This window comes from Ictalurus punctatus, chromosome 10 (assembly GCF_001660625.3).
Source record: "Ictalurus punctatus breed USDA103 chromosome 10, Coco_2.0, whole genome shotgun sequence".
Taxonomy (NCBI): domain Eukaryota; kingdom Metazoa; phylum Chordata; class Actinopteri; order Siluriformes; family Ictaluridae; genus Ictalurus; species Ictalurus punctatus.
This window is the reverse complement of record NC_030425.2, coordinates 307,838-321,765: the sequence shown is the minus strand read 5'-3', so window position 1 is coordinate 321,765 and position 13,928 is coordinate 307,838. Positions and strand designations below refer to the sequence as shown.

Below are 13,928 nucleotides of genomic sequence, written 5' to 3'. Positions count from 1 at the left end.
AAAGGCATAATGGGAACTTTCAAAGTGTGAATTGGGTGGAGAAACAGCTCCCATTAGAAATTCAGCTGGAGTATGCCAGTTCTGCAGGGTGTGAGAGCCACAAGAAGGTAAGATGTAGTCAGGCAGTGGGAGTGTGACTTGATAGTAATATTCAGATTAAATAGAGAAAATATAGTCACATTACCCCTGTTCTTATCTCAGATCATTACCTCATCTCATTTACAATGTGTCTTAGTCTTAATATATACAATCGTTGTGTGTTGTGCTCGATGGAGCTTGGAGCTCGTGTGGCCAAACTAGGGAACTACAACTTCCCAGAATCAGTATTCTGTTTTTAAGCATTTTATTATGAGGCGCCAATTAGGGATTAAATCAAACTTTACTTATGCGTTCATATATGAAACACTTGCATACACATATGTAAATTACTCACACGTTGGCATTATCCAATCATTACAAAGTTCTGGGATGGCGTGGCATGGATGATGGGTGAAATTCTTAATTTAACATTTAATAAGGACACTGGGTTTTTCTTGTTTGGTCTTACTAAGTCTTAAAAATTATAATTCTTAAGAAATATTTAACTCAATTTTGGTTTTCTTCAAAGTAACCTGTGACTGTCATTTGGTAAGGTCAGTACCACGTATCAAACCAAAATGTGACGTACAACCCTAGCAGTGCTGATATGCAGTCCTTTATCTAGATTTTATACACATTACAACATTATTCAGACTATAATACAGACAATGCACAACCGTATGGGTGTCAACTTTTAATTCAATCATTTAAACTGTTATTACTATAAATTAACTGATATTAGCAAAACATGTGCCATTTAGTTGTTGTAAAAGTAAAAGACAGGTTGTGAAAAATGTCCACTGTCCTCTACTGAATCACACTGGTTCCATGCCCTTTAACGAAACATAAAAGCTATTACAAAAACACCACCCACAAATTACAGCAAAAACGAAGAAACCTTGCACTTTCCCCACGGTCCCTTACTTTCGGCTCCGCCTTCCCGGTGTGACTCACACTGCGATGGCTTTTGCGGACCAGTGCTCATTGTATCTAGTGAAAATAATGGAAAAGATGCTTGTGAAACATTATTAGCTTTGTCTTTTTAGCAGTAATAGTGTGTAGAATTTTTGGGCAAGTCGGTTCGCTGTTATTGCCATTAATCGCTGAATATGTGACAAATATCGAAAACAGTCGGTCGATACAAGTGTAATGACAGTTATACATGGTTTACTTTCCATCTGCCTGCTAAAGTCTTATTTTTGAGCACATTTGAATTGTAGGATGTTTACGGAGAACCAAAAACACTGGAATATGAACACAGAGGATCTGTCTGGTCACCTAAGTGAATTTATATCCTGCAAAAAATATTAGCGATATCAGGTAAGAAAACATTTTCCCTGTTCTTTTCTGTAACAATCTCAACCTAACGTTATGTTTTGTGTTCATGTCCTTCATTTCTCTTTTAATTTTAGACAAATAAATATGTTCACAGTGGATTAAATAGGCGGGGAAACAAATATTTGGCGTTGTGTTGATAAAGTTAATTGAAATTCAGATAGTTTGTTTACACAGAAGACTGGTGTGGTTTGCGCACAACCTAACCTCATAGGGCACGAGATAGTCCACGTTCATTGGTTCTTACCATCTTGTCAGGCCAATGGGAAAGGTAGAGGGGCGGGATGTAGAGCTGACCCCCTACCTGTCTCTCTCTGTCAAATAATTCAGGAGAAATCTGTCAAATAACAGTGTTTCTCTGCAGAACCTTTAATGAACATTTCTTTAAATGTATTGTTTATGCACTTTATTTGAATTAGGACATTTACTTGAATTTTCAGACATTGCTGCCAGACTGTTTTTTTTTTTTTTTTAAACATTATATTGATGAATGTTCGGTATCATTAAATGATCACATTTAACCATTTTAAAAGTTAGTAAAATGTGCCATGTTTCACAAGTCAGTGGGGTCATATGAAATTGACCCCAGATTGACCAGGAATACCTCCACTTGTACATAAAGGACAACATTTCTCCGTTGTGAGCATGCCATCAAAAAGATGGCACCCTCACTGTATAGACCACATGAAGTGCTTTGCAGCTCTACCAGATATGTATAATTATAACTCCAGTTAATGTTTTTAAAGAGCCAATGTATTGTGCCGTATTTCACCGGTTACTGCAGTCACCGAAATTGACCTTAAGTTGACCAGGATGTTCACGTCTGTGAAATATATAGACAGACACAATTAACGAACTGGTTTAGTCAAAAGGTTGAAAAGATGGACAAGAGGAGGGCTATTAAATAACTATGCGCTGAACTGAGCCAGTGACTATGTTTACATGGACAGCAGTAATATAATTATTGACCTTATTCTGAGTAAGACAATATTGTGATTAAGGTGTTTACGTGAGTCGCGTTTAGAATACTCCTTTTATGTTCCCGTGTTACATGTTATAAAACATAGAGTGATTAACAGCATACGTCATTACATCACCGCGCCACGCCGTCCGACGTCCCTCCAGAATTTCACGTATCGACGTACAGTTGTTCTTCGTTATGGTACTGTATACAGTTTTAGGTGTATTTATTTTTAATTTTTACGAACGCTTCAAGTGCAGTTAATTATTTGTCATGCCGTACGTGCAAATAGACGGCTGCTTGAACCTGTGGGGTGCGTCCCAAACCGTGTACTTACCGTCTATATATTAGCCAAGATGTATGTATTTTACCTACTATATAGTAGGTAAGTACATTGTTTCGAATGTAGCCATGCTCTCTTGTTTGCCGTAAAACGGTTGAGCACTGCCGTGTGCTAAGCAGAGCCATTGTTGGTTTTTATATGGTAATTGAGCCATCAGTATGCTACCACAGGATTGGCTGCCACTTCACCTGCTCTAATGATATATACCTGTCCACAGAAGGCAGAATTACACCTCTGACAGTGCTACGCTGAGGACTTCATTCCTTTTGCTTTTTGGGATTTTTAAGATCTCACTTTCTACAGTCCAAATGGCTTCTGATGCGTAAGTACAATTTGCGCTCTATTGACCTTGAAAGTAAAATATGTGTGGGACTGAAGAGCCCTCTTTTGGCATTTCTTTGTTTGAGAAAAGTCACATTCTGAAAGAGAAGTGCAGGAAATTTATAAATGAAGAATACAATATGTCTGTTGTAGGGCTGCACAATTAATCGAATATCGATCGCGATTAAGATTTTGATTGCCCACGATTAAATGAAAATGATCGACTGTGATATTGTCGTCTAAAGTTCGTCCTCTGTTCATAGAAAACTCCACTACAGATCAAATCAAGCGCTTCCTAAACTTACGGCCAGTCACCATAGAGCGGCGCAGGGATGACGTCATTTTATAGTGCCAAAATACGGAAACAGTGTTAGCATTTTACCGCTCGATCTGGCAGTTTCTGAACTTTCACCTGCTCGTGTAGACACAGCAGCGTCGTAAGCTAAGTAAATTAATAATAATGCTAATGCTACAAGGTGGGTTTAATTCAAACTTCTTTATGATTGGTGAGGAAATATTTAATAATCAAGATTTGCAACTGTTCAGAAAGATACGCTGCTGCTCTCCTTCACGCTCTTCACTAACTCAAATACATAGCATAATCACGTCATTTAAACGTAAGGTTGCCAGAAATCATCAGAAAAGTCAACTCCAGTTTCCATGTTTTGATTTAATCCCCCGAAATGCAATATTATCAGCAGACATGGCAACACTGTACTGGGGAACCGATATAAAAGGAGCAACTGATAAACAAACAAACAGAAAATTAATAAATTGTAAAGACAGAAAATGTGCTTAGTTATAAATAAATAATATAAAAATTATTTTATATTATATTTTTATTTCTATAAAAATTTAATATAAAAATAGATATTATAATAATGTCATAAAATATCAATAAAATGATAAATGAAATAATGTTTAATTACTATGGGTTGCATTTAATGTCAATTTGACATTAAGCTTAGTTCACGATTTCCTTAGAAAGCTATTAGCCTTTTTCCTAATATGGATCATGTTTGTGTTAGTCTACTTTTAATTAGGCTATTGTTTAATATATTTAAAAATAAATATTTTATGCTTGTTTATTTATCAATTAAACAACAATATTTCTCATTGCTGTTATTTTAATTTAATTAACAGTGACCATGAGTAGAGAGCTTACATTTAACTGTTTATGACAGACCTCCTGATTAAAATTTAAATAAATAAAAGATTGGTATCTGGATCGTATCGTTCATTTGGTTGATTTCATTTTTATTTTTACTCATCCTATATTTTGGGTACTATTTTATTTATATTTTACGTCTACGAGATGATGCACTTTGAGGATCAGTCTAATTTGATGTAGATTTGTACATTAGCAGGCATGTAGCACAACATGGAGGTGAAAGCAGTGGTCTGTTTATTTAAATGTGAAAGTGCAATAAAAATATATTGTCCCTAAAATCAATGAATAATCGTGATAAATAATCGAGATCCCAATATTGATCAAAATAATCGGGATTATCATTTTGGCCATAATCGTGCAGCCCTAGTCTGTTGTATAACCAGCATCAGCAGCTTCCTGCATTTCTGCTTCAGAATGTGACTTTTCTTAATGTTTTACTTTTCATTTAAAGCTTCTTGTTATTACACGTAACCATTTCCAAACTCTAACTGATCTCTCTCTGTCTGTGCTTCTTTCTCAACCTGCAACAGGAACTTCCTGCTGTGCCATGTCTGCCTGAAGGCCAGGTGCAGTCTGCCTGGACATCTGAGGAAGAAGTGCATGCAGCACAGTACTGAGGAAGAGATTGAGGTCGCTGTGGACAAGGACAAGAAGAATGTCATTGAGTTCCTGTGAAAGGGCAGGTTCTGGAAGTACTCTGAGATTGTCTCTATCTTCCAGAGCCCCAATCCCTGTAGCAGGTATGTCTCTCAAACTAACGCTTCATTAACGTTTGCCTTCATCACCCCCGTTTTACCAGTGAAAAACATAGTTAATGTCGTACATGAGCTGTGTTTGGATGTACAGGCTCTGAGTTTGTCTGGCTATAACAGTCTAGTCTAAACAGTAGATGTTTTATTTTTCACACCTGTCCACCCTGTTTGGGATCCTGTTGGACATAATGAAGGACATTCACTGTGACTTACTGCTGTTATATTTCACATTCTAATTCTCCTACAGTTCAATCCTTTCTTCTTGGGGCTGTTTACACGACGATGGCTTTTTGGGGCCTGAAAAACTGTTTGCCGTTATAGTCTCCGTGTGAACGTACAAAAACGAGAATCTGTGAAAACGATGATGTCATGCGTGTGAGTACTTCCGAACTACAGTGGTGGACTACAGGACTGTGTTTGTGCTTCTCCAGCAAAGTGTAGATTTACTGCAACACTACTATGACCAGCAGATTTGTTACATGCCAGACATGCCAGAAAAGCTAAAACTTTTCTTGTATATGTTTATAGGGCGGTCTTGTCCGGATCAATATGGCGGATATATGCTTATATGAACAGGCGCGTAGTGTTTCTTTACAAAGTGTCGCCAGCTACTGGCCTGGCATGCATAATACAGCATTTTTGGTCGTTTTCACGGATCTGTGTGAACAGGGAATGTTTTGACAACGTTGTCGTGTAAGCGTACCCTTTGTGTGAGAGAGGAGACAAACTCTTTAGCATTTTATTGCAAACACTCTCACTTTCTACCCTGTGCTTCACACCCCACCCCTATTCACACCTTCAGGTATGAATGGGGCTGGCTGGGAGTTGAACAAGACATTCAACATGAAATGAAATGAGCCTGGAAAAAAAATAGAAAAACATAGTTAATGTGATCAGGATGATTAAAGAGCTGTAGAAGAGAGGGAATGTGGTCATGGACTTGCCCAGTCAGCTAGAAGATGTGGGTGCAGAGGATCCTGCATGATGATCCATATTCATTTCTCATCAATCGGATTTGAATGCAGTGAATGGAGTGTAATTCATTTAATGCTTTTCTGCAGGAAGAGGATGCGGGCAGAGACTCACGTGCGGGTTCTGATGGAGAAAATGGGCTTAAAGCATTCCCTCTGCCATCCTCTGCTGAGTGACTTCATCTGTCACCTGGAAACCAACTTGTACAAATAAAGTTTCAGACAGGAGGTAATCTCCACGAAACACACTGTAATACCAATTATTGCACCAAGCTTTTGATTTTAACCCGTGCTTCAATATAACAGGTGGAACATGTGGCAAGGTTTTTGCACTTCATGGATCCCACTGCTCCCTCTCTGGAGTTTGTGCGTCAGTGGATGCCTCCTGAAGGCGTGGACACCTCTCTAGACAGCCCTGTGATCCGGAAGATGGTCCGGAGACAGAACTGGAAGGGGCTGCTGGTGATGGAGATTGAAGACAAGGGAAGACGTGTCGTCACCACCAGGCCCTTTGTGAATGGAGAGGTAGTCTGTGATTACCACGGTCAGTTGGTCAGCAGGCAGGTGGGGTTGAGGATACATGCCTCCATGTCGGAGGGAGAGAGTAGATACATGTTCTTCTACACTGACAGCCACGGACAGGCCGCACGCATCGATGCACACGAACAGTGCGAGTGTCACCCGGACCAGGTGACATTTGGCAGGCTCATTAGACATGCTGCTAAAAAGAGAAATCTGTGTCCTAGACTTTTTGTTGCTGAAGGGAAGGCCATCATAATTAAATATTCAATATTGAATATTAAATATTCTGAAAGCAACCCCAAACACTAAATAAATAATTTTTATCTGCAATAATTTTCTTGGATTGACTAATTATATATACTAATTATAAATAAATAGCTACATTTTCTGATATATATTAGTGTGTGTATGTATATAAAATGTGCCTTAGCTATCTGTTGAGTGCTAGCGAATTCAGATAGATCAGTAACAATTGAAATTTGCATTGTTCAGTAATATGAGTATGATGGCTTAATAGATTAGTGCAGTGGTTTTCAAAGTGGGGGCCGCCAGGGGGGCCTCAACAATTTGGTGTGAAAAATAAATACATGATTTTCTCTTTCTCACTCTGACACACACTCACACACAATCAATTCCTAATGTAATGTAAAGATGTAAGATGTAATTATTAATTTTAAAAAAGGGGATAATATTCAGAAGTCTGTATTTTTAATGTGTTTTAAAGACATCTTGCAAAAGGGGGGCCTCGGTCAAATGTTAATGCCACATTTGTATCGTTGCTAAGCAGCGAACTGACCAGTTTGGCCAGTTTAAGACCAGATTCTGCTCTTTTCAGCTTGTGCTGTCTGTATAACTGGTTAGATAAGGCCTTCTTTGCCATGAGAGCTTCTTTCTAAGCAGTTGGAGCCTCTTTAGCTTGAGTTTGTAGTCTCTGATATTCTATTTCTGCCAGCATGTCCTCCTCCATTTGTTGGAGGAGGTCGTTGAACTGCCAAGATTTTATTTTCTCCAGTATGGCTGCCTGTCCACTTGTGAATGCAGATGCACCATGAACACCAGATATAATGGAAGGATGAGTGGATTTAGAATGAGAGCTGGCTTCACTATGGGACGTTTTCCTCGACTGACTCTTGTGCTGGCTGTGACAGCGGGAAGAAGCAACTGGAGGAAGATCCACAACAGGTAGGTAGCCAACCTCAAAGTCACCCAGGTGGGAAGGCAATTTGTTCTGTCTTCTGGGCCGATCCATGGTCTCTGATGCGTCGCTAGCTGCAGTGTTCATACTGTTTACTGTTGCTGTATCCAGCTCGAAGGACCATTCAGCGTGGGATGTGCACCTTCCCACATTTGCATGAGTTAACTGATTTCAAAGCGGACAAATATGAACAGTGATTCCGGTTAAAGAAGCAGGCACTGGAGGAAGTTTATCTTCTTTGAACCTCTATTTATTTTCACTTTGCAGACGGTCAGTGACATCCATTAACAATATTTCTCCATGAACCTCTATTCAGTAGTGCTCACACAGATGCACAGTTGCATATAATTGTGGAATGTTATGGGACGTTGTGTAGTTGTGTAGTTTGCATAAATGCACCACATATAAAACAATCTCTGGAGAGCGCAGGTAAAGCTGTTACTCATATCACTCTGTCAGCAGCAACTGTCATATCAGACCCTCTGAAATATTAGATATTACGTACATTTAAACTATTTACATTTAAAAGGATTTAAACTACTGAGTTAGTCAAATCTACAACGCTCATATTCCGGAGGCGGCGCGAAGAGATGACGTCATCTGTAAGAGGCGATTCGAACGTGGCGGCATTAGTTTAAAGCGCACTGCGCATGCGCATTCTTCCCTACACTGCTCTGTGCGCGTGCGTGCGTGCGTGCGTGTGTGTGTGTGAATGGGTCAAGGTGGCAGATAAAGAACCAAAACACATACTCTGATTCTTTAAACCAGGTTCCGTTAAACCCTAGATCACTTCACGGACCCTTTAAACATCCTGAAATCACCAGACCGGAAGTGAGGGACTCTGTGGAAACCGGTAGGTAAGTAAATAAAATAATAACAATAATAATACAGATCAACTCACCTGTGCTGGTTTATTTAGCTCATAGCTGATAGCGCTTAGTGATTTATAACACGTGGTTTATAAATCTATATAAATGATGTATCATGTTCTAACCTTTAGTTTGGATTAGTGAAGAGTAATCAAAGTGTGAGTGTTGATGGAATTGAATATAGCCGCAAGACAGGAACACAATTACACCGTAAGACACAACCACCAGAACAAAAGAAAAAGAAAACGAAAAAAAAAATTAAGGTCCATAAGGAGGAAAAAGCAAGAGATGAAAAACAAACATGTATACAACATTGTATGTTTGTATGTTCCGTCTTTCTACTTTGTTTTCTGAGACATTTAAAACTCTGAAACAGTTTCAGCAGCTCACAGAGAAAACTCTGAAAGCAGGACTGACAGTTTTTCCATTTACAAGTATGAATATGATATTTACCCAACAACATTTAAGTCACCTTTAAGGGAAAGAAAATATATTGTAAAACAATAAGGGGAGTTGTCTCCGTTTTAATACACAACCAGCTATGTAAATCAAACCAGAATTTAGAATTAACCTCACAGTAAAAGATTAGCTGATCAAGTGTTTCACGAAAAGAAGAAAAAAAAAACTACAAGGATCCACTTCAAAATTAAATTGGTTTTGTATAAATCCACTAACAGGGTAAATCCTGAACATGATTTTGTAATAGGTCTCCTTAACCCTTGGAGCAACTGGGTATTTAAAATAAAAGGTAAATGCTTTACCCCTTACTGGAGTTTCAACATCTACCAGAAAGTAACACTCATTGTCACCAGTGATAACATGCTTACATTGTTTGTAGAAAAGTTTATTATTATGCTAAATGTCAAAAAGATCAACATTACATGTTTTTAAAGAAGGAAGAGAAACTACAGGCCTGGATAAAGGATCAGATAAACTGCTTTTTATTATTATTAACAGTCCAGTGAGCACAGAATTACATATTTTATCATAGCCCTTTGTTGGAATTTAACTCCATGATTATTAGTGAAATATTTATTAGACAAGAAATACCCATTAGCCTCTAACAAATCATGAATAAAAAATACCTTTGCCATACCAATCGCTTTTAAACAGAGATTTCTATTAATCACTACCGCCCTGTTGTTCCAAAGAGTGGTGTTATGAGCGGAAAACTATGGATAAATATCGTTTTCCAAAGTAACATTACTTATGAAAATTTTACACCTCCAGAGGAATCTGAATCACATCTTGACACCAAAATATGATTTGTAATATGATTCCATACTGAATTTGTCTCTTATTAAATATTCTCTAAGTGATTTCATTCTGAATGAACCAGGAAGAGATTCAAAATCAATGGCTTTCAAGCCTCCACATTCTTACTCTTTAACTATATGGAATTTATGGAAATAGTGCGTTTTATTTTTCCATATAAATTTAAATAAAATTTAATTCAGAGTTACGGTAATTACTTTTGGGAACATGTACTGTACAAAGCTTCAGATAAATATACAAACTTGGATATTCCCTCAGTTTTAGTCAAGAGGATTCTGGAGCTTCCTTCTCCACACGGGCTTCGACGCGCTGATACTCTGCGTAACATCACTAAAGGTGAGTTCATCTGAAACGTCCCACCTGAGCTGCTCGGTTAACCGGTTAGTGGAGGTTCTGGAGTCATGAATCTGTGTTTTTCTTCTAGGGTCCTGATTCTTTACACCTCTTATAATGAATGAGTCCAGACACCGCTCTTCAGGAAAATCTCCACAGACTCCTGCTGCTACTGGCTCAAAGGTAAAGTTTAGTCATGTGTCTGATTTCTCTTTACATTTTTAAACTCTGAGAACTTATGGTTGTGCCCAAAAGTTTGCACACCCCTTGCAGAATCTGCTAAATCTTAATACTTTTATCAAAATAAGACGGATCATAAAAATCCCATGTTTTTTTATTTAGTTCTGTCCTGAATAAGCTGTTTCACATAACAGATGTTTACATATCGTCCACAAGACAAAATAATAGGTGAATTTATTTTTAAAAATTACCCCTTTCAAAAGTTTACATGTCCTTACCTGGATGATCCATGAATAACCCAAGAATATTACTGAACTGGATGCCATTGCTCATGAGGTATGGGCTAAGATTCCTCAGGAACACTGCCAGAAGCTCTGCTGCAAAAAGGAGCTCTACGAAGTACTAAGGATGCTTGCCCTTAAGGGGATGAATAATTTTGAAACTGGAGAAGTCATTATAAGTTGCGTTTTCAGTTGAATTTGGGGAAACCACTTGAAGCATTCATTGTGTTGAACTATTTCAATTGCTTTTATTTGATTTGTTCATTGCAAACAGCTGAAAGTCTGTAAATTCTGACAATAAACCTGATTTGCAATTGGGTTGAAAGTTTTTTTTTATTGCTCATGTTCAAAACTAATGTTTATAGTTTCATAGCAATTCACAAAAATACACATTAGTGTTCTAAAGTTTTCCGTCAGTGTTATTTCAGATACATCTATATAACGAGTGTAATACGATTCTAGTGTTATAGAATTTAGGTTTCCGAATAATAATCCATGACAGTGTGGGGTGATATGACAACGTTCTCACTGTGTTGAGCAGAAGTTTGTAGTCTGTTCTTTGAAAGCTCCAGAGCAAGAGTGCTGTAAACTTTCTGCCCCCTTTTTTTTTGGTAGAATCCACATTTTCAGGTCTTTTCTCATAATCAAGATGAGCCAGAAAAGAGTGCTAATTGCTGGGTGCCATTTATTTTAGTCCATTTTACTTTCACAGACAAAAACAAAAGAATATGTGAGCCAGCAGAATAAAAAAGCCAATTCTCTGTCTACCCCCGACCAACACACACATACAGCCATAACCCCCACCCAAACTACAATATCATGATCATTATACATCATTAAACAGTTCCTCCAAGTAATACAAATTAATGCAAAGGCAAGCAAACACTGCAATATTCAGAGGAGCGTGCATTTTTTAAAAAAAATTACAGCAGATTTTCTGCAGTCAAAGCCATCTTCGATTCATGTGCATCGAACATGAGTACAGCTAAAAGGTCTCATTTACCAACAAACATCCCTGCGAAATAACTCTTTCATAATTTATCCAGTTATTTACAAAAGAAGCAGAAAAAAAATTAAGGTTGAATTGCAAATTTTGATAAAAGTTTGAGCATTTTTGGCTGCAACAGTTACAAGAAACTCCCTGAAATCTTGTACAGACCTTATTTGTCACACAAGCCTAGTGACTGTACACAAGCCTAGCGACCACCATACAAGTCCCCAGGGGTGGGCGTTACTGGAATTTTAAGAAGCATACATGTGGCATGAGCTATAACTTCACACCCGAATGATAGATTATTTTTTTAAGAGAGAATGTGTGTTGATTACAATAATGCTGTAATCCATTGTATTTGGAAACACTGAAAGTTCTATGTAGATTTTCCATAGTCTAAACACATTTAGTGCTTCAGCTTGAAAAAACATTGACGCCCAGAGCAAGGGCATCTTTGTATGGCTAGTCTCTGAATTTTATAAACATAGAAAGATCTACATGAACTCTTTCTGTGTGATCAATGATAAGAAATGATTTCTAAGTTCAACTGCCATGTTCATATTTGCTCATGAAAATGATCAGTCGCAGTGGTTTTGGCTGCAGTCAATGGAATTACATTACAAATCTAAAATTGCAAAGCTGTTACAGCTATTAAAGGTGGGTGATTGGGTGGTCGAGCTGTATTACTGTACTGTAGGAGATGTTTCCAAAAACAATTCCATAAACACATGGGGACAAAATCTATTTGATCTCGTGTGTGTGTGTGTGTGTGTGTGTGTGTGTGTGTGTGTGTGTATACATATGCACAGTGAAATTCTTTTCTTCGCATACCCCAGCATGTCAGGAAGCTGAGGTCAGAGTGCAGGGTCAGCCATGATACAGTGCCCCCAGAGAAGAAAGGGTTAAGGGCCTTACTCAGGAGCCCAACAGTAGCAGCTTGGCAGTGCTGGGGCTTGAACCCCCGACCTTCCAATCAGTAACCCAGAGTCTTAACTGCAAAGCCACCACTATCCACAAATCTAAAATTATTTAAGCGTCTTGGATAATTTTGTGTTTTCCAGATGTACCACTGCTCAGACTGTGGGAAGAGTTTTACTAAAGGTCATCATCTCAAAGATCACGAGCGGATCCACACAGGAGAGAAGCCGTATCGCTGCTCGCAGTGTGGGAAGAGTTTTACCCAACTTTGTACTCTCCAACGACACCAACGTATCCATACAGGAGAAAAGCCGTATCAATGTGGACAGTGTGGGAAGAGTTTTACTCATCAGAGTCCTTTCCAACAACACGAACGTATCCACACAGGGGAGAAGCCATATCACTGTGGACAGTGTGGGAAGAGTTTTACTTGTCGGAGTAATCTCCGACAACACCAGCGTATCCACACAGGAGAGAAGCCGTATCACTGTGGACAGTGTGGGAAGAGTTTTACTCGTCAGCGTATTCTTCAACAGCATGAGCGCATTCATACAGGAGAGAAGCCATATTACTGTGGACAGTGTGGTAAAAGTTTTACCCAGCTGTGTACTCTCCAACAACACACACGCATCCATACAGGAGAGAAGCCGTATCACTGCTCACAGTGTGAGAAGAGTTTTACTTGCCAGAGTAATCTCCAAAAGCATAAGCGCATTCACACAGGGGAGAAGCTCACAGTCTAGGAAACGTTTTCGTGACTGGAGAACCCTCCACAGCCACCAGCAGAGTCCTACAAGACAGAAGCAGTGCCTCTGCAGACAATGTGGGTGGAGCTATGCTCATTCAAGTTCATTACGGACACACAAGTGCACTAACATAAAGCCATCCGATCTTGACATGTGAATTTGTCAAATTAAGATACGTGTTTTATTTTTCTTTATTAAAGGGTGGTAAAGAGACATTCAGACATAAAACTGTAAAATTATATTACTTATGGACTCTAGTATTCTGTTGCATGGGACTTTATTGCTTACTCTCTGGGTTTTAGCAGAATTCATGATTTTATTTAGTTTCCCTGTTTTTCCCCAAACGCTACAATACCAAGCATGCAATCCACATATTTAACCGGTGGGAATGCCCACTTTAATCGACCAATCCAGACCTCTGAGTGAGACACATGACTCTGACATCTCCCTCTCACATAAGACTTTTCGTTTTAAATTATTTGTATGTGAGCTAGAATTTGCTTTATAAAATGTTGCGTTGTGCATAATAGTTACAGTTTTCAAAAAAGACAACTTAGAGTGTCAAATTTATACCACATCATCTCAGGCTTTATAATTTAAATATTTATTGCAACAATCTGTGAAATATGAGCATATACAAAAATCTAGTTAATTGTACCTATATGAAAAGTACTTTAGTCCCTGTC

General features: G+C 38.4%; 1 protein-coding gene across 6 annotated transcripts; it reads left to right on the top strand.

The window, feature by feature from the left end:
- Nucleotides 1–1,015: 1,015 nt before the first annotated feature.
- On the top strand, nt 1,016–13,481 carry LOC108260029 (zinc finger protein 383). 6 transcript variants are annotated; one of them, XR_006981367.2, is made up of 9 exons: nt 1,016–1,398; nt 2,935–3,039; nt 4,740–4,949; nt 6,023–6,161; nt 6,239–7,636; nt 8,418–8,506; nt 10,052–10,129; nt 10,218–10,309; nt 10,570–10,906. XR_006981367.2 is itself a non-coding variant. In XM_053683072.1 (9 exons), the coding sequence occupies exons 8-9, from the start codon at nt 10,244–10,246 to the stop codon at nt 13,237–13,239; spliced, it is 666 nt and encodes a 221-aa protein (XP_053539047.1). In that variant the 5' UTR covers nt 1,016–1,398; nt 2,938–3,039; nt 4,740–4,949; nt 6,023–6,161; nt 6,239–7,636; nt 8,418–8,506; nt 10,052–10,129; nt 10,218–10,243; the 3' UTR covers nt 13,240–13,481. The 6 variants fall into 6 exon arrangements, 5 of the variants coding, with proteins under 5 accessions (XP_053539047.1, XP_017315432.1, XP_017315431.1 ...); XM_053683072.1 differs by lacking the exon at nt 10,570–10,906 and adding an exon at nt 12,640–13,481 and having other exon boundaries at nt 2,938–3,039; XM_017459943.3 differs by lacking the exon at nt 10,570–10,906 and adding an exon at nt 12,640–13,481 and having other exon boundaries at nt 8,418–8,502.
- The last annotated feature ends 447 nt before the right edge of the window (nt 13,482–13,928 follow it).

Bases quoted from the DNA above. Each gene is read 5' to 3' on its own strand.
- LOC108260029 (XM_053683072.1), top strand. From the start codon at position 10,244: ATGAATGAGTCCAGACACCGCTCTTCAGGAAAATCTCCACAGACTCCT. The intron at 10,310-12,639 runs GTAAAGTTTAGT...TGTGTTTTCCAG, and splicing joins CTGCTGCTACTGGCTCAAAG to ATGTACCACTGCTCAGACTG.